The sequence below is a fragment of the Akanthomyces muscarius genome, chromosome 1, assembly GCF_028009165.1.
Source record: "Akanthomyces muscarius strain Ve6 chromosome 1, whole genome shotgun sequence".
NCBI classification, from domain to species: Eukaryota; Fungi; Ascomycota; class Sordariomycetes; order Hypocreales; family Cordycipitaceae; genus Akanthomyces; species Akanthomyces muscarius.
This window is the reverse complement of record NC_079241.1, coordinates 6,361,232-6,379,188: the sequence shown is the minus strand read 5'-3', so window position 1 is coordinate 6,379,188 and position 17,957 is coordinate 6,361,232. Positions and strand designations below refer to the sequence as shown.

The 17,957-nt window shown below is 54.8% G+C and overlaps 6 protein-coding genes across 6 annotated transcripts; 3 read left to right on the top strand and 3 right to left on the bottom strand.

The window, feature by feature from the left end:
- Positions 1-4,207: 4,207 nt before the first annotated feature.
- Positions 4,208-4,996, top strand: LMH87_007161 (uncharacterized protein; the record flags this gene model as incomplete). The annotated part of the gene is made up of 1 exon (XM_056192204.1): positions 4,208-4,996. The coding sequence occupies one exon, from the start codon at positions 4,208-4,210 to the stop codon at positions 4,994-4,996; it is 789 nt and encodes a 262-aa protein (XP_056060446.1).
- Positions 4,997-5,870: 874 nt separating this feature from the next.
- Positions 5,871-9,637, bottom strand: LMH87_007160 (uncharacterized protein; the record flags this gene model as incomplete). Its single annotated transcript, XM_056192202.1, has 4 exons — positions 5,871-6,506; positions 6,578-9,363; positions 9,426-9,537; positions 9,632-9,637. The coding sequence occupies 4 exons, from the start codon at positions 9,635-9,637 to the stop codon at positions 5,871-5,873; spliced, it is 3,540 nt and encodes a 1,179-aa protein (XP_056060445.1).
- Positions 9,638-10,978: 1,341 nt separating this feature from the next.
- LMH87_007159 (uncharacterized protein) lies at positions 10,979-13,316 on the top strand (the record flags this gene model as incomplete). The annotated part of the gene is made up of 2 exons (XM_056192201.1): positions 10,979-11,317; positions 11,373-13,316. 2 exons carry the CDS (start codon positions 10,979-10,981, stop codon positions 13,314-13,316), a joined length of 2,283 nt encoding a protein of 760 aa, XP_056060444.1.
- A 345-nt stretch (positions 13,317-13,661) lies between these two features.
- On the bottom strand, positions 13,662-14,549 carry LMH87_007158 (uncharacterized protein; the record flags this gene model as incomplete). Its single annotated transcript, XM_056192200.1, has 1 exon — positions 13,662-14,549. The coding sequence occupies one exon, from the start codon at positions 14,547-14,549 to the stop codon at positions 13,662-13,664; it is 888 nt and encodes a 295-aa protein (XP_056060443.1).
- Positions 14,550-14,613: 64 nt separating this feature from the next.
- Positions 14,614-14,937, bottom strand: LMH87_007157 (uncharacterized protein; the record flags this gene model as incomplete). Its single annotated transcript, XM_056192199.1, has 2 exons — positions 14,614-14,631; positions 14,683-14,937. The coding sequence occupies 2 exons, from the start codon at positions 14,935-14,937 to the stop codon at positions 14,614-14,616; spliced, it is 273 nt and encodes a 90-aa protein (XP_056060442.1).
- Positions 14,938-15,652: 715 nt separating this feature from the next.
- Positions 15,653-16,834, top strand: LMH87_007156 (uncharacterized protein; the record flags this gene model as incomplete). Its single annotated transcript, XM_056192198.1, has 1 exon — positions 15,653-16,834. The coding sequence occupies one exon, from the start codon at positions 15,653-15,655 to the stop codon at positions 16,832-16,834; it is 1,182 nt and encodes a 393-aa protein (XP_056060441.1).
- Positions 16,835-17,957: the final 1,123 nt, after the last annotated feature.

The following is a 17,957-nucleotide window of genomic DNA, read 5'->3' as shown; positions in this document are numbered from 1 at the left end:
ACAATACCCTCAAAGAAAACCTTTTCAAGTATATGGATCTCGCTCCCAGCTGTGCCAGATTGATGGGTACGCTGGAGATGGCCATGGCTGCCTTGAATAGAACGAGAGATGATTAGCTACTTAGTCATAAGTGAAGAAATTGTTACCTTTTTTTTGCATGCAAACTTTCCTGTGCTTTCCTTGTCTTCTTTTATTCACAGTCACAGATAGCGACAAATGTTGTTTCTCGTGACTTCTCTACGTGGCCTTCTCCACTGCAGGATGGATTAGGGGACAGGCGATACCGGGTTGAAGAATTTGTTTCGTGTCTAGAGAGCCCTTATCGAAGGATCCTCTGGAATCAGGAGGCGAGATCACGGGCGAGAGGGCAAGGATGTGTCATGTCTCAGCATTGGCTACTCAATGGGGCTGCTGGTTGGGCCCTTGGGGCTGGATGAGATCCTGGGAGAATTGCATGGAAGTGCGGCTGCTGCACTGACACTATGCCTGTAGAATGCCGCGCTGATGTTCGCACTCGGGAGATGGACGGAGCCGACTGGAGGAGGAATTGGGTTCAATTCCACGAAGCCCGAGGCCGCCGTCACGGTCCTCGGAGAGGGGCTCGGCGACACGAGCGGAGGAGGAGGCTCCGGACTGGTGCGAGGAGGTTGGGAACAATCATCGCCATGTGGTGTAAAGACCGAAGCAAGTGGAAGCATAGAAAAGAGTGCGCATTGTAGTGAGGTTTAAAAAGTCAGTCGCAGGCATTGTGCGGGCGCTGGGACGAGAAGTCGAGCGTGTCACATGCACCTTCCCCAGCAGTAGCCATGCATTGTCTGCCCGTTGGGAATTGACCACGTATGCATCAATTGCACTTATGGACTCCTACTCACTACCTTGCACATCAATTAAGCACGTCTCTCTCATCAATGAATGGTGCTGCGTGCTGTACCTTGACGCTTCTTTGCTTTATTTCGATATCACTCCGTCAATCACGAAATGCCTTTTTCGTCACCCACATGGCAGGCAGAACTTGAAATTTTTTTCCAAGAAGATTTGGCAGATGGAATTGATTGCAATCAATCGTAGTTGTTATCGAATTGGTTCGATTCCTGGCCAGCATGCGCCGCTTCAGCTCTCTGCGAGACTGCATTCGCCTCCTGGGAACAGATTGCAGTCTACGTATCTGAAAACTCGTGAGCATGTCCTGCCAGGCAGCCGTCATGACGAATTGCAGAAGAAGGCGCTAGAACTTTTTGAAAACCCTCTGCGCACGACAATTGTAAAGTTCGGGCTTGAAGCATGTCTCTGCACACGACACCGATATGTACTGGCATTTCCGTTCCGAAGTTGGAGGCAAAGTGCTGCTTGGTCCCTGACCTCGGTTTGCATAGACTTAATTGCAAACAAAATTAGTTCTGAAGAAGCGCAAATGAAGGCCACGGTTGCCTTGTGAGATATTTCCAAAAAGGCAGGAAAGGCAGAATGGAATGGTGGCGTCTGCATGTGAAGCAGCACCTAAGCCACGAGAAAAATGCATAGTAGATGCCACGTTTCGTAAATTCTTGTCACAACCCATTCAGAGCAGCAATCGAGAAAAGCTGGAAGCAATGCTTTCCCCCCCATTTCAATGGCCGGTTGAATGCTGATTCTCATTTGATTGCGCTGGCAATGGCTAGGAACTTGATTGGACAATATATCTGAGCCGCTGGGCGTTAGAAGCCGTTGGTCAGGTACAACTAGGTAGCGCAACGTAATGCACCAACGACAGTCCTCTATGTGCTTTGACAGAAATACTGCACACAGAACATGGAAGGGCAAAAGGATAAAGAACAGTGAAATTTCCCACATAACAATTCTAGTGACGGACTTATTTCCGCTGTAACAACACAACTGAGAGCCAGCATGCTTGTAATTCTGACCATTCTTGGCCGGCGTCTGCAGGGATGGACCTGCCATATACCGTGACCTTTTGCAATCCCGCGACATGAGTGCCTGCCATTTGTAGACCATTGGAGAAGACATTCAGGCCCGAGCCCAGCATCTTGCCCGAGCCCAGCATTTTTTTTTTTTTTTTTTTTTTTTTGGATTCCAATCAGACTTTTCTTCCCTGCAATCAGCCATTTCATTCTATATTGACTTTGGGCGTCCGGTTTGAAAGGCCAGCTGGCCTGCTGCGGACGGCAGTCTGGTGTACTCTGCGGCTATATCAGGGTGCTGCGGTACAAGCATGGGCTAGAGAACCATGGATGCCCGATTCGAGGCCATCTTCGACCTCCAAATGGCTACCTCAAGCCACGAAGAGGCCCTCATCTACGCCTCATCACAAGAGGCCACAGGCTGAAGCATGTATTTGAGTCACAGAAGACTAAGCCACGATTCAATTTTTAACAATGTGTAAGCCTTGAGGGATTTATTCGTTTGGTATAGAAGATGATGGATTATTTGGGGCAAGCCTGCGGAACCAACACGGGCTGCTGCTGTTGGTTCAACCAACGTGGACGAGGTCTTGGCTGTAACTCGGCCGTGTTTTTATCTACATGTACCTTTTCCCCCCATATTTCTTACTATTTTGGTCAATTGGCAATTACAATTCCAATTCGGACAGCCGAGGTCCTGGTGGCCACCAGAGTACCGGCGGAAAGCCTCTTGGGACATGTCGCCCGCTGCAGTGCTCTTCGCCACCTCCCTCTTCTAGAACTCGTCCATTTGAAAAGTTAGAATGAGGCTGAGATATTTGACTTTGGATGCAGATATTGAGAGAAGAAGTCACAATGTACTACTATCATAAAAGGGCCAGCTCCCCCCGACCCTTTTTCCCTTTTTTCCCTCTCCCCCCTCCCATATCAAATCTTCTCTGCTTAGGCTTGCATCAAGTTCTTCTTGCTCTCCAAGTCTCTTGCCCTCGATCTTTCCGTCTTTCAGACTCTGCACCAAGCTTTCTACTTCTTCTCTCTCATTGCTCTTGCAATACCCTCTCTGCTTTCGCAGTCATCTAGCATCAAGCTTCATCACTTGCTCTGCAGAATCTGAATCCCCCCAGGTACCTGCCGCCTCGTTCTTACCGCCTTCGTCACCAACCCTCCCAAAAAACAACTCGCAAGCCCATTCCCACCCTGTACAAGTGTACGCAGTTTTTCGTGTTGAGATACTCGCCGGGTATATCCCCAAATACTCGTGCAAAAAAATCTCCTTCATCAAGTTGTGCCAAAAGACGCATTCTCAAAGCGTCAAGATCTGCAAAAACACAAAAGTGTCAGGATCAAAAATCAGTCACTCACAAACCTCGTCACTCTTGAAAAAACCAACCGTGCGCTTACAAGCACCTCATCATCAACACTCGCTACACTCCTTAGTACAGGTGGAAGAAAATCCAAACCACTTAAAAAAACTGGCAACGACGAAAGACATCAAGAAGAGACGACAGGCATCGCAAAATCCACAAGCAAAACAGAAAGATCAAACCAACCCAAAAAAAGTCTTCTCTTATCTCATCCAGATATCCTATTAGTAAGTACCCGAAGACGAGCCAGCTACTACAGAAAGTGCTAATATAGATCTAGTCACAATGGATGATGCCACTTTCTACACGCTTATGGCTCGTGCCGCAAGTGGCCAGCCGATAGGGCTGATGGACATGCCGACGACGTCGCCTTACCAGGCATTGCTCCAGCTCCCCCTGCAGCAGCATCAGCTGCAGCTGCTGATGCAGCAGCTGCAAAAGGAGCCACAATTCCAGCAGCAGCAGCAGCCGCCGCAACTCCCACAGCATCAGGAGCAACCCCAGCTGCATTATCAGCAGCAGCAGCAGCATTATCAGCAGCAGCAGCAGCAGCATTATCAGCAGCAGCAGCAGCATTATCAGCAGCAGCAGCAGCAGCAGCAATATCAGCCACCGCTGCCCCAGCTGCCTCCCAATGGTTTCTCCCCAGATGGCTTTGTGCCACAGGGCCCTCCGCCCTCGTCAGTGCCCGTGCCCGCGCCCGCGCCCGCGCCCACCGCCGCCCCTGCTGCTCAAGCGCACGGAAGCCGCAGCCGGAGCCGTGGCAGCGGCAGCAAGCAGCCCTTCCGCACCAACGCCCAGTACGATGCAGAGATTACACGTCTCCGGGTCGAAGGCATAAGCCTCCCGCCCACGCACCCGAACAGAAGAGATGTTCTGGTGCAACTCGCCAACCGAATCACCGCACTCCAGAAAGAGAGGAAGAAGGCCAATGAAGCTAGGGAAATGCAGCGTCTGAAAGACGAGGACGCCGCCCGCAAAAGTCGGCGGGCGGCCAGGCGCACTGCCACCGCTGGCGGTGAGCCTGCGCCTGCTCCAGCTGAGCCTGCCGCTGGTCCTGCTCCCGTTGAGCCTGCTTTCCCTACTCCTGTTCCTGCTCCTGCTCCTGCTGAGCAGTTTTACCTCACCCCTCCTTCCTCCGGCCGTGAGCTTAGCCCGCACTCGGCCTCCCCAGAGGAACAAGAGCAGCAGCAGCCTGGCCCTGTCTCTGAAGTCCCCGACGTCGTCGAGGACGGGGACTTCTCTTTTGACTTTTCTTTTGACCTCGACTTTGACTTTGATCAATTTCTCGAAGTGCCCGGCTACGCCTTCTCGGAGCCTGAAGAAGCCGTAGCCGCCGCCGCCGAGGCGGCCGCCGAAGCCGTTGCTTCCGTCGCCGCCGGCCCAGAGCCCTCCTTTCCTCCTCCCGAGGCTCTGGCCGAGCATGGCTCCGTCACCGAGGATCCTTACAGTAACTACCTGTACGAGGATGATTCGTTGTTCATGCCTGCTCCGGAACCAGCCTCATACACCCAGCCACTTTTTGTCCTTCCTGAGCGGACTCTTCTCCCCCCTCACCAACCAGCGGAGCGTGACTCCCCCCTTGGCGGGCCGATGTTCACCGATGACCTTGATTTGCCGATGCCTGACCCGGCGGAGGATGGCCCGGTGGCAGGGCCATCGATTGAGGACAGAGTCATCAATGACTTGGGCGGGTACCTCAAGAGCCTAGAAAATGATGCTGACCAAGATTGATTGCATCTTCTTGCTTCAACTGGTCTTTTTTCCCGTCTTTTTCTTGTCTTCTCTTTCTTTTTCTTTTTTCTTCTTCTTCTTATGTTTGTCTTCAGACTTTTCAGCGCAAACCTTTTCGGTTTCAAACAATACCCTTGCATCATTATTACACTTGTTCAATTGTCATTTGACAATTGCAGCGTCTTCTTTTTGCCTTGTTGGCAGTTTTCGAACAATACCCTTGTATCATTATCACACTTGTTCAATTGTCATTTGACAATTGCAGCGTCTTCTTTTTCATCTTGTTGGCAGTTTTTCGAACGATACCCTTGTATTATTATTACACTTGTGCAATTGTCAATTTGACTATTGCAGCGTCTTCTTTTTATCTTGTCGGCAGTTTTTAATAAAAAAAAAAAATATTAAAACAAAGCCTTTTCTTGTCTCTGGTGATATGACCTCGTAGTTTCGTAGTTTCATACTGTACGTGGCCGCATGGAGACACACGTGTCAAAAAGTGATGCTTTCTTGTAGTAATGCTATTAGAGATAGAGCTGTATTGAATATAAATAATAGAAATAATAATAAAAAGTTCCAGTTGCTCTACTTTTCTGTTGCTCGCCCTTGCTTTGTGACCGAATCAAGTGAATAAGTGAGAAGAGGCCAGTTGACTGCTACTACTTTTGATGCTATCGTGACCAAGGAAACGAGGCAGGGCTTCTCTCCGCCAAGGAGAAGGGAGGGGGGGAATGTACAGGATCAGCAGCCAGAGCTTGTTGCTACAAGGCCCGCCATTTCGGTGCTAAACAAAGACCAGAGAAATAACGTAGATGGGCGTGACAGCAGGGTAAAAAAGTACCAAGCGAGCGACGACACAGACAACAGAAATACCGACTTAGACTATGTAGCCGCCAGCAGCAATGTTGCGCCAACTACGCACGCCGCTCGATTCTTCCAGTTCCACGCACCACCAGAGAACCTCTTTGGCCTTGTCGGGCTGTCCGCTCTCCTCGTAGGCGCGCGCCAGGGCGAACCACGCCTCCGACGAGTCCCACGCCGTGCCCAGTCTCGTCAGCCCAGAGAGGAGCGTGTAAGCGCGATCGCGAGCCGCCAGACGGTCGGAAAGCGGCAGGCTTGTCGTCTTGTACGGTGCGGGAAGGTTGTCGCTGCTGTCTTGGGCGCGGTTGAAGACGGCGGTCGACTGGACACCCGGCGCTAGAGCCGGTTCGTCGTCGTCGATGGCTGCTGACGGCCCTAAACCGAGCGCCAAGAAGGGCAGCGTGCTCGCACCTGCGGCGGCAGTCTTGCGACTGTGCTCGTAGAGAGCAACGCTGGCTGGGTCGGACGCAATTTCACTGTTGGCCAGTGCTGGAATGGCGGGTTCGGGCAGCAGCGTCTCGCTGTAGATGTCGAGAAGAATATTCGACAGGCCAATTGTTGCAGCGGGGTGGTCGGGGCAATGTGTGAGAGCGTTCTCAAATTCGGCTCTTGCCTCGAAGGGTCTGCCTCTGGCGAGCGAGAGAGAGCCAAGCTATGAATTGTCAGTGGATTGCGATTGCGACGCAAAAAAAAAAGAATGAAAAAAATCCTCTTTCAACATACCTCTGAGAAAATATCGCCCCAAAGAGCTTCAATACTCTTCTTTTCCGCCCAGACAGTGGACTTTGCGGCTCCAGTGACCGAGGGATCGCGCGTCGCCTCAGTTTCTAAACCCTGCACAAGTTTCTGTGCCTCTGCAATGGCCGCTTTGCACTCGTCCAGCATGCTTGCCCGGCGGTAAAAGCCCGCAATCATTGTCCAGACCTTGACCAGGATAGCTGTGCGTCTGCCCCGCTCCTTGTCCTTGGAAAACTGCACCAACGGCAACAGATGTGATGGCACATGTGTCATTTCCAATGAAAGATCTGAAAACTCTGTGCCTTTCGACATGATCGAGCCACGAGAGGTGATTGAGGAAACCGTCTTCTCGCGAGTGAGAAGCGAAGAGGCCAGGGCGACAGGTGGGCCTCTTGGCACGTCGGGCTGACTGCCGTCGGAGGTGGGCATGAAGAAGGGTTCAGCGTCGACATGGCTGCTTTGGTGAGACAGAGTGCCGTTCGTGGGTGTTTGCCCTCTGGTCTGGCTGCGATTTCTCTTCTTGAGACTGTTGCGGCGGGGAGGATCTCCTGGGCCAGTGCTAGTGCGACGGGAGGTTGGTGGTCGCGGTGTCTCGTCTGTCACTTGGATGGAGGGTGCCACCGTCTGAGAGGTAGGCGGCCGAATAGGGAGTGCAGTTCCTCTGTCGCCCGGAGCCTCATCCGACTGCCTTGACAACGCTCCCGATTTCTCCTTGGAACTAAAGATGCTGCCACGCAAACTGTTGCGGCCCGACCCAATCTTGGAACTCGCATCGGACCGCGATTGCGCAGCTGGCGGGTTTGAAACGTTGCCGAATAGACGAGTGAATAGAGTCAGAAGCTCATAGCTCGCATTGACCGCTGCATTAGGTCCATCCTGGAGCTCAACGAGAGACAATTGCGTCATCTTCACTTCGAGCAACGCTTCCTTCTCCAAGTCGTCCATCTCATCTACCAATCCTCCTTGTACCTCTGTTGTTGAGACACTTTTGACTTCTGAGTCGTTGAGATGCTCGCTCTTGAAGCCTTCCGTCTTTCCAAAGAGGAGAGAAGGATCCTTGAATTGTTCAACAGCGCCATCGCAAGCTCTACTGGCCATGACGTAGTCCTGGCGCGCGCTGAGCAATAGGGCCAAAAGATGCCACATGGGAATAAGCGATCTCTCTTGCCAATAAGGGCCACTGTAGAGCTCATCGTTGATGCCGCTTTCATCACGTTTGGCAGACATGAGCGTGGATCGGATAATTTCGACGGCAGTGGAGAGCTCCTTTCGTTCCGCAAGGAGCACACCTAGGGCAAAAATGCTGCGGGTATCTTTTGAGCGACCATATTCGGAGGACAGCGACTTGCGCAGGCATCGAATAGCTTTGGACTGAATCTCGGTCCGGGACGCTGCTTCGTAGGTTGAGCGAGACCAATGGGCATGGGACAAGCCGATAGCCTGCCAAGCGAGAGCGATGACGCGGGGTGGAACATAGCTACTGGATTCGCCAGTAGGCTGGTTCTGAGGTAGCCTGGCAAGCCAATCTTCAAGCTCAGCGCCGAGGCGGCGCGCCTTCTCTGCAGACTTGTGGTGGCCGTAGAGACAAAGCGTCATGATGGCTTGGGACATTGTTTCCAAAACCGTAGCATCGCTGTCCAAGTTAGGCTCCGGAATGCCGGTCTTGGCAATTCGGGCTTTGCCCTTGCTGACGATTTCGAGGTAGGAGTCTAGAGCCTTGAATGCGAGATCAAACTCGGCAACGGAGACGTGAACAGTGAATAGTGATCGGAGAATGAGTGTGGAGTGGTAGGTTTTGGTTGCAGCACTGTACAAGGTGTCGAGGACGCCGCGGCTGATGCCGGCGCGGCCAGCCTGGCCAAGATCCTTTTCGCTCCAGCCACGACCACAGAGAATGGTCCAATTGTCCATGACCTGCTTGATAAACATTTCCACCTCGGTGCGATGTTCGTCAGCTCGAGGAAACGTTGTCTCGGATAGGAGCAGCCTTTCGTAGGAAGCCTCGACGCGCTTGAGCTCCATTCGCAATTGGGTTCGAGCAGGCGTGTCGGCAGAGACATTGCCAAAATTGGCAGGAGGGAATGCGTCGTCGTTTAGAAGATGCTTGGAGAGTCCCTGATAGTATTCGCTCCATATGGCTCGTCGAGGGACGGATGTGGCGGAGCCCTTGAAGCCAAAGCCACCTGTGACTGGTGCGGCCATGGCCTCCCAGTATCGAGCCCAGGCGCGGAAGCAGGAAATGGAATTCTGCTGGTCGAATGTGGCGTCCCCTTGACGAATCGATTCACTAGTCAAGACGCAGTATTCAGTGAGGTAGAGCTCCGACCAGTATTTCAGCTGGGAGTGAACAGGCTGGCCACCCCAGACGCGGTTGAGCGAGGGCAGGCCGGACTGGAAGGCGGCAAGAGCTGACTGGCGTTGTTGGCTGTCGCGCATGAGGCAATTGGCTCTGAGGTAGGCAGACTTCATGGCACAGACGCTGGTCCACTCGGTCAGGGAGTCGCGGCCGTCCTGGCCAGCTTCGGCGAGGCCACTGGGAAGATGGTCGAGAGCGAGGGTGTACTCGGTGACGACCCAGTACATCCAGCCGACACAGACGCGAGCCTGGAAGGCATCCTGCCTGTTGACCTTTTCGCCCTCAATCGCGGCGTGCAGCTTGGGTATCGTGGCATCGACGTTGAGCTTCTCGACAATGGCGGCGATCGAGGGACGCTCGGCGCCGGTAGTGGCGCTGGAGATGGCACATTCGGTCTCGGCGGTCAGGGTGAGGCCTGGGGGAAGAGGAGATTAGCAAGAGTCGGCGGAGCCAATTGAAGGGCATGAGGAAGCATACATTCTCGCTGGGGAGCATGCTTGCGCACTTTGCGGACGAGCTCGGGGACGGCAGGCCAGTCGCCTCGGCAGCGGGCATTGTCGAGCTGCTCGATGTAGTTGGCGGCTTTTGTCTGTAGGGAGGCGGGGGCCGCTGTCAGTTGGTTGAGCATGGTGGCAAGGCATATTGCGAAGATGGGAAGATGCGAAATGGCAAGATGGACATACCGTCATGTTTGCGCAGAGGCTCCGACGCAATGGAGTGGAAAGCGCGACACAAGCTGTGCTCCGGCTAGGGTCAGGAGAAGACGGCGGGCTGGCTGCTTGGGTGACGATGATGCGTGGTGGCTAGTGGGTCGGCTGGTCGGCCAATCTGAGCAGCCTAGGAAGAAACAGAGGGCGAAAGCAAGAGGGCAAGGGAGGCGGCCTAGCACATGGCAACGGTGAAACAGAAAAGCTTAAATTTCGAATGGGAGGAGGGGAGAGGGCAACAGGACAAGAGGACAACAGATGGCCACGATAAGTCTGCGGATACAAATACCCCAGAAAGAATCGGACAATGAGCAATGGCATATGGCATATGAGGTGAGGCGGAACCGGGGGGACTTTGAAAGCTGAGGGGTTCGGCGGGAAGCCAGCCACAGCCACAGCCTGGAGCACCAGCACAGTGGTAGGTCCGTGACAGCAGCGAGCCTCGGCCCCGAAAAAAAGCGCCAAAGCCCACCGAACGGCCTGTGAGCAGCGTCTTGCAGCCGTTTTCTAGCGGGCACGGGCGGTCTCCAGGGGATCTGCTACTGGTAGGCGTTAGGTAGGTACCTACCTAGTTACCTACCCTACTAATGCTAGTGCCATTACAGGACCAATCAGCGCCTTACAGAACCCATGGTCCCCTGAACCCCACACAGCCTCGCCAACTCGCATCTTTTGTTTCCGAGTAAGGTATAGGTATCCAGTACGAGACCTGTAAGAGGTGTTTCCCAAGGCTTGGGTATTGTGTAAACATACTTAGAGACTATTTGTTCCAGGCGTGATTTTTAATCATTTAATTTTGGTCGACCCGACTGGTATCCGGCGCACAAAAGGCCTCGCTTCTACCGGCATCAAGCCTACCTGAGCGGTCGACAGCGCTGTACCTGGGCTTCACCACCGCTAACCCATGTGCCACTCACTGCCCACCTACGCGCCATGCACCTGCGGCGCTTTCCCCCACATGTAGCTCTCACTAGTGGGCCGCTACTGCGACCAACCTCACCTTCAGAAAGAAAAAAAAAAAAACCATCACCACCACCCGTCGCCGCTGGTGTCAATACTTTCAGCCTTGTTCTGCACCTCTCTCATCCCAGGTCCGCTTTGGCGTTATTCCGGTACCCCAATTGGTTTTCTGCACATCTACCTCATCTCATTTTTAACCTGGTCCGAATCCTGCACTCCATTGCATTCATCCCTCGCCAAAGCTGCCGACTTGGACCCAAGTGGCTTTTGACATCTGATAGAGCCTTCACCCAACCCAACCCGTGCCCGGCTACTAGCCTCGTCCTCCTCGACACGCTCTACAACAACTTCCGGTTGCCCTCAATGGCGCCACAATGTCCCCCCGATCTACGGGTTCTCTCCCGCAAGCTCACTTCTACGCCGCCCAACCTGCTGCCTCAGCAGCTGCCTGCGCTCACTCACAATGTTTTGCGCTGCAAGGACGTGCTGTCGGCGCAGCATGATGCAAAGGCCAAGGAAGACGCCTCGACATCTGCTCTGGTCCACAAGATCAAGAGAAGCATCACCACTTTGCTAGAGGGACGGAGTCGGGAAGGTCGCTTCGCTGCCGTTGTTCTCATCAAAGCCATGGTCGACGTTGGCGGCTGGGAAATTCTCCGTACCGCCGGGCCTTGGGTCAATGGTCTTCTCTCCATTGTTCAGGTACAGAATACCCACCGTTAATACTGATTAACCATGTCATACTAACAAGGCGCAGAAAGGAGACCCCATTGCTTCCAAAGAGCTTGCCATTGTCGTCATCACTCGCATCTACATCCTCATCCAGCCTTACCAGACCCTGATCCGAGAAATTGCTACTCCCACTATTCCGGCCTTTGGAACTGCCTGCGTACAATTGCTCAAGGCACAATCCTCAACTCCGCCGCATGTGTCCGAGACCATCTGTGCAGCACTGCACTCGCTGGTCCCTCACCATCCCGCTACCCTCCGCCCTCTTAGCTCACAACTGCGCACAGCTCTCAGGCCGTATCTTGCACCGACTTGCTCAGATACTCTCCATGTACCCGCTAGCCTGACCCGCGCCGCCAGGAGACTGGTCATCTCCATGCACTTCGTTGCCGCCAAATCGAGCGGTAGCGATGAATGGGCCAAACTAGTCGACACTATCCTGCGTGATCTGCATCAAACGGCCGACCAGGTCTTGCGCGCCGTTGACGAATCATGGCAGGCTACTAGCGGTTATGATAGAACACGAGTATCGACCGAGGGCGAGCCCAGAGGAGGAGACGAATCCAGCCCCGAACAGCTTCCCTCTTGGACTGGAGTCACGGCTGGATCGGAGCGTCTAGCTGGCCTTTTCTCGTACTTGGAGGAGACGCTGCGTTGCTCCACCAAATCAGCCGTCACTGTCCCCGTTGGTGCGTACCTGGATGCTCTCTGCCGCATCTGCGTTATTGCCCGACTATCGCCAAAAACTCAAACCTGGGATCAGGCACTGGATACGAATGCTGGAGTCGGTCGAGACGAAAAGGATGAACTATGGAGTGTCATCCCCAACCTCCATATTGCCGCCATGTCTCTCCTGTTGACCATGGTTCAGCGACTCGACCGCGACATGATCCCTCTTGTACCCGAGGCACTCGACCACCTCGTCCGCGTTGTCAAGTCTGGCATGAGTGTCGCGCACGTCCGAACCATTGGCTACCAAGTCCTAGACCAACTCCTCCACATCGCGGGACCTACCCTACCCAAGACTGCCGTCGACATGCTCGATCCAGTTCTGGGCGCATGCTGCCGCGACCTCCAGCAAGACGCTGGTGTCTTGAAGCCTGTGGAGAAGCCCGCACCTTCCAGCAAAGAATCCAAGAAGAATGGAGGCAGCGTTGCTATTGCTAATGTGGACCTCTTCCTGGCCAAGCCAGAGTCCGCCGTCCCCGATGTCAGCCTCAAGCTTGAGCCTGCTCACAAGGACGCTGCCTCGAGGCTCCTGGCGACTCTGCTATCTTCGCTGACGCAGGGCCATCTCAAGCCGACAATGCGCGGTCTCATTGATAAAACGGCCATCATCACAGCCAACCGCGATGCTATGCTCTCGAGCGTGCTGAACCCCTACAAGGATCAGCGCGGTCGTCTATACCCCAGTATCCTGCCCTACTTCTGCCGACAGTACCCTGAAGACCAGGGTCTCGAGATTTTGCGCAGCAACCTCCGCACGAGCAGCGTCAATGGCTCGGGTGACATGTTTGCCAGCTTCCAAGAGGTGGTGGACGATCAGGAAGAGGAAGAAGCCGAGGCCGACGAAGACGAAGAAATGGCAGACGGTGACGCTCTTGCGATCGACGTAGAGCCCACGAAGGGAGAGGACTTGTCGCAATTAGGTTCTCTAGCATCGCTGCCCAGGAAGAGCGGCACCGATGAGCCGCAGGAAAACCCCTTTGCAGCTCGGAGCGGCGCAGCCGACAATGGATTCTCTGCCGCTGCTTCCCCTAAGCGCAAGCACGACGGCTTGGACGAGGCAGCCCCGGCGAAGCGTCTCGAAGTTGAGAAGCCCGCGGAGCTGCCCAAGGCCAAGCCTGCCGCCCCGGCGGTGAAGCTAGAGGAGGAAGTAGAAGAGGACGACGGCGATGATAGTGATGTAAGCGTACATCTGAATATGGAGCTCGATGACGATGACGATGAAGATGACGAAGAAGACGAATAAGTCGCAGCGCGATGCCTTTTGTCTTATACCAAGGATAGACAGAAAAGCCGAATATTTACAACCCATTTCCTGAATACCCTAGTTTCTTCTCTGTGGAAGCTTGTAATTTGGGTATATGAAACATATATATATATATATATATATATCGAGCCTATATAGACTGTATAAAAAAAGCAGCGCCTTTCCAAACTCATACAAAAAAATGCAAGCGCGAATAACGAGCCGCGAAACCTGACGGCAACGCCTCAACCAAGCCGAATATCAAGTCTATCCCATAAACAATCATGAAGAAGAAAAAAGCAACCTTCCCTCGTACTGCAAGCCACAGCGCATGGTACAGCGGATTCAGTCTCGCAGCCACGCCCGGCGCTTCTCCTCCTTGCGCGCGCGCCGCTTCTCCTTGAAGGCCTTGACCTCGGCCTTGCTGGGCTTCTTGCTCTGGCGCTCCGCGCGGAGACTGCGGCCGTCGTGCGCGGCCGACGCGGCGTCGGCGTCAAAGTACGCATTCATCTGCCGCCGCGCCTTGGCCTCGTCCGTGTGCCGCCCGGGCCCCGCGTCCTCGGCCTGGAACCCGCCGCTGAAGCGGTTGAACGCGACCGACGCGGCGTACATGTCGGCGGCGGCCTGCGCCTCGGTCGCCGCCGCCTCGTCGGTGTCCTGCTGCGTGCCCTTGGCGTACCACGCGTCGGGGTCGTAGTCGCCGTGGATAGCCGGGTTGTAGCCCCCTGCTACCGCCGCGGGCGGCTGCTCGTGGGCGGGAGGAGCTGGTGGTAGCTGTGGTGGTGGCGCGGAGGAGGTAGCAGCAGCCGCGGCGGCGGCGGCGGTGGTGGTGGGTACCCGCGGGTTATCCCATTGCGTCTTGCCGGTGAAGCGGTTGTAGAAGAACCAGGCCTGCGTGGCCGCGTCGAACTGGCAGTCCCAACCGTCGTCGGAGGGGACGGGCTCGCTCGGCAGCGGGGGACCATCGGGCGTGGGCTCGCTGGGGAGCGGCGGCGCGGAGTCGGCAGCGGCTCCTACCTCGCCATCTTCAAGGTCTGCTTGATCCGTAGCGTCCCCCGTTGCGTTCTTGTCGCCAGCGGGAGGGTCCGTCTCGGCGTTGTCCGCCGCGTCGTCGTCGTCAGCGGGCGGCGTTGCGACAGATGCGCCCTCGTCCGCTGCGACTTCTTCTTGGGATCGCTCCGGCGCAGCGCGCTCCACGTCCGAGGCCTGTACTTCCGGGGCCAGCGACGCCATTGCTCTCTAGAATGCGCAGTGTCGGGAAGAAAAGATTCAGCGTCGTGTGTGTCGATGGTTGTTGTTATACTCCTGTGATCATCTGGAATGGTGAGCGTCTGGAAGAGCAGCCATCATTGTGACACTTGGGCACCTGTGAATGAGGATACAGAGACGCTGTCTTTGCAGTTTCTGTTGGATGTGAAGCGCCCGTGTTTGCTAGTGCGATGCGGCGCGGCGCGGAAAACCGAGCTCGAGATGCGGCGTGGTGGTGCCTTGCAGGTTTGCAGGGATGGTGGTCTTGCGGGCAGAATAGTTCGTCATAGCTCGTCGTGGCCAGATTCGGCGGGCGGTGAGCTGGCCATTGCGTACCATCACGTGGAACGCTGCCTTTGAAAATAATGAGCATCTACGTCGTCGAACGGGCAGCATGCATGTCAAACTATTGTCGAGTTCAACACAGAGAGCGGTTGCTCTTTGACGAAATCTCCATCGTGAAACTTTTCGATTGTGCTGGTCATGTTGTGTGCTTGGATGTCGACCGCTTATTGGTTACACTGCTTGCCCTCTGCCAGCAAGTAGCCGACGGAACAAAGAATTAGCCCAATCTTTCTCGTGACTGCCTACGGAACAAAGCGACCTGTTGTTTTCTTTGACAAAACTCTTTCAAAAACCACAAGTCAGCGCCGGTTTGCCATGACAATGACCGCGACTAGTCAACTTCGTGGATGACTTCGCCCTGCGGTGAAGCCTAGCATTTAGAGCACACTCCACACACCAGTCAGAATAATCAGCCCTACGAAAGTTTTATTAGCCTACAGCGCTTGTCTTGCCCTGCCTCTTTCCTGCTGACAGGCGGACCACTGAGTCGCGCGCGCCCAACCGGCGTGGCCGCCGAGTTTCGTGACACCACGATCTAGAACGCCGCACTGCGCCTCTGCAGCGGCCTCACGAGGCGCAAGGTGACATTGTATGGATGAAAAATTGGTTGGCAGTGTGCAGAAGAAGACCAAAAATTGCCCTCAAATATTTTCCCATTCCCTTCTGTTCCATGGGTACCTCGAAAACTCAGAGCGACAAGTCCTACCTATTGCTTCCACTTACACAACCCAACTGCCTTTATAATGGCCGCTCGGCGAATAGCTGCGCTCCTAGCAACGGCATCCATCTTCTCAGCAGCGACGGCAGCCGAGGCTGTTGAGGACTCCAGCTGCGGCTGTTTTCTCTCCAATGGCACGAATCCTGGCTACTACGCCCAGCACGCCTTCTTTGACTTTCGGCAGCTGTCGCAGCACGCTGGCGTGCCCGACGTGGTCGAGGACTCCGCCAGCGTCGCCTCCGCGCCGGTGAGCAGCGACTTTTTCAAGTCGGATGCCTGGACCAGCGTCTGGGGGATTGAGTCCTGGGACAACAGCAAGAGCAGCCTATCCAGCGACGCCACCGTCTACATGATCAACTCGCCCAGCAACATTTACATTGAAAAGGCCAACAGCAGCAGCGGCAGCGACGGCTACGAGGATACCGCCGCCACGTTCCTCACCATGCGCACCAAGCGACTGCCGGACTTTCAGACCGCCGCCGAGTTCCAGACCGCCGGCGCCGGCTACCAGTTCCTCTCGCTGCGGATGCGCGCGCGCACCGTCGGCGCGCCCGGCGCCGTGACCGCCATGTTCACGTACCGCGGCGACGACGACCCGGCCAAGGTGCAGGAGGCCGACGTTGAGGTGCTCACGCGCGATCCGCGCTCCGTCATCCAGTACACCAACCAGCCGTCGGACCTCCCGGACAAGGGCGAGATTGCTGCGGCGACGCGCAACGCCACGCTGCCCGGCGGCGTCGCGTGGTCCGACTGGGCCGTCCACCGCCTCGACTGGACCCCCGAGCGCAGCGTCTGGTACGTCGACGGGCGCGAGGTGGCCAGCATCGCGCTGCAGGTGCCGCGGGACCCAGCGGCCGTCAACTTCAACGCGTGGAGCGACGGCGGGTCGTGGAGCGGCAACATGACCGTCGGCGACGAGGCGAGCCTGCAGATTCAGTGGATTGAGATGCTGTACAACAGCACGGAGACTGCTGACAAGCGGTCCCTTGGCGCATCAACCGGCGGCAGCAGGGTGGTCCGCAGAGGTGGAACGCACAGTGCATGCAAAGTTGTATGTACGATTGATGATACCGCAGAGGTTGGCAGGGCGGCGTTGGCGTTTAATAGCACGGGGAGCGGTGCCACTTCCAACACCAGAGTTGCTGGTGTGGGTGGTGTTCTGACGTTTGGATGGGGTGTCGCAGCAGTCTTGTACACAATATTATGAGACAAATCCTCAAAACTGTATATAAAAATGTCCTATATCTTCGCCCAAAGCCTCCACTCAAACTCTAACCAACATCACCGTATAGGTGAGCAACCCACGTCCAGCCCTCCCTCCAATTCCTTCTCAACCGAAGTCTATTACCATGTGAGACTAACATCTGACTATGTAAAGGACTATAAAGACCCATAAACCTTGTGTGCATCTACACCACTACGTCTCTACGCCGTCACTGATTTAGCGTGTAGTATATTAATATCGAGAATGCACCGCAGGGGGAACTGTAAAATCATCGGCAAATCCAGCCGACTTCCATCTCGCGTCATGGGCTTTTATCGCCATCCCAGTTGGCATCTGCTACCCTAAGTCCTGCTGACAGAACTGATGGTTTGCGTCCCAGTCTGTACGCTCCCTCATCCGGCAGACAATCTTCCGAATGTGCTGGTCGGGGAACGTCCCGAGACTTGGGGCGTACTTGGCAGTAGACGTGACGAAACAGGTCGACGAGGTCCAGTGCCAAGGTCTCTGATTGCATTTCGGCAATAGATAGACTTCGTCCGAAAAATCAGACTCACCCCCAAGGCAGGGGGCCCAGAGCTACTCCCAGAGAGCCCTGTATCGCTTGCAAGCTTTCGCTGGCGATCGTGGGGAGGAAAGTTGAAAAAATGTGCAAGGGCCGCAAGCACCAAAAAGAATTTCCTCCAAAACAAAAAGCGCGGGGTATCATCGTCCAAAAACCAAAGAAACACCAGAAAACACCAGAAACCAGCCGCTATCCCATCGTTACCGATACATTACCAGGAGTCGTTATTGTCGTAAATTCCGCTGCCCGCTGTAAACACCACCATAGTACACGCTCATGTGTGACAAAACACTGCTAGTATATTCAAAGTAGTCTCGCTAAGGGTCAGTGTGGTACCAAGCGGCAAGCCTTTAGGCAACCTCTTGTAATCCTTTCGACCGCGATAACTTTTTCATCTCCGTCAAAACGCCAAAAAAAACAAAAAGTTATTTTTCTCTTTCTGTACAGCTGTCGACAAGCTTGTCGCGAAAGGGTCGTGGAATGGCTTCACCAGGATAGTTTGTGGTTCAGCTCGTGTCGCTGAAAAAAAAAATCTTTCCATAG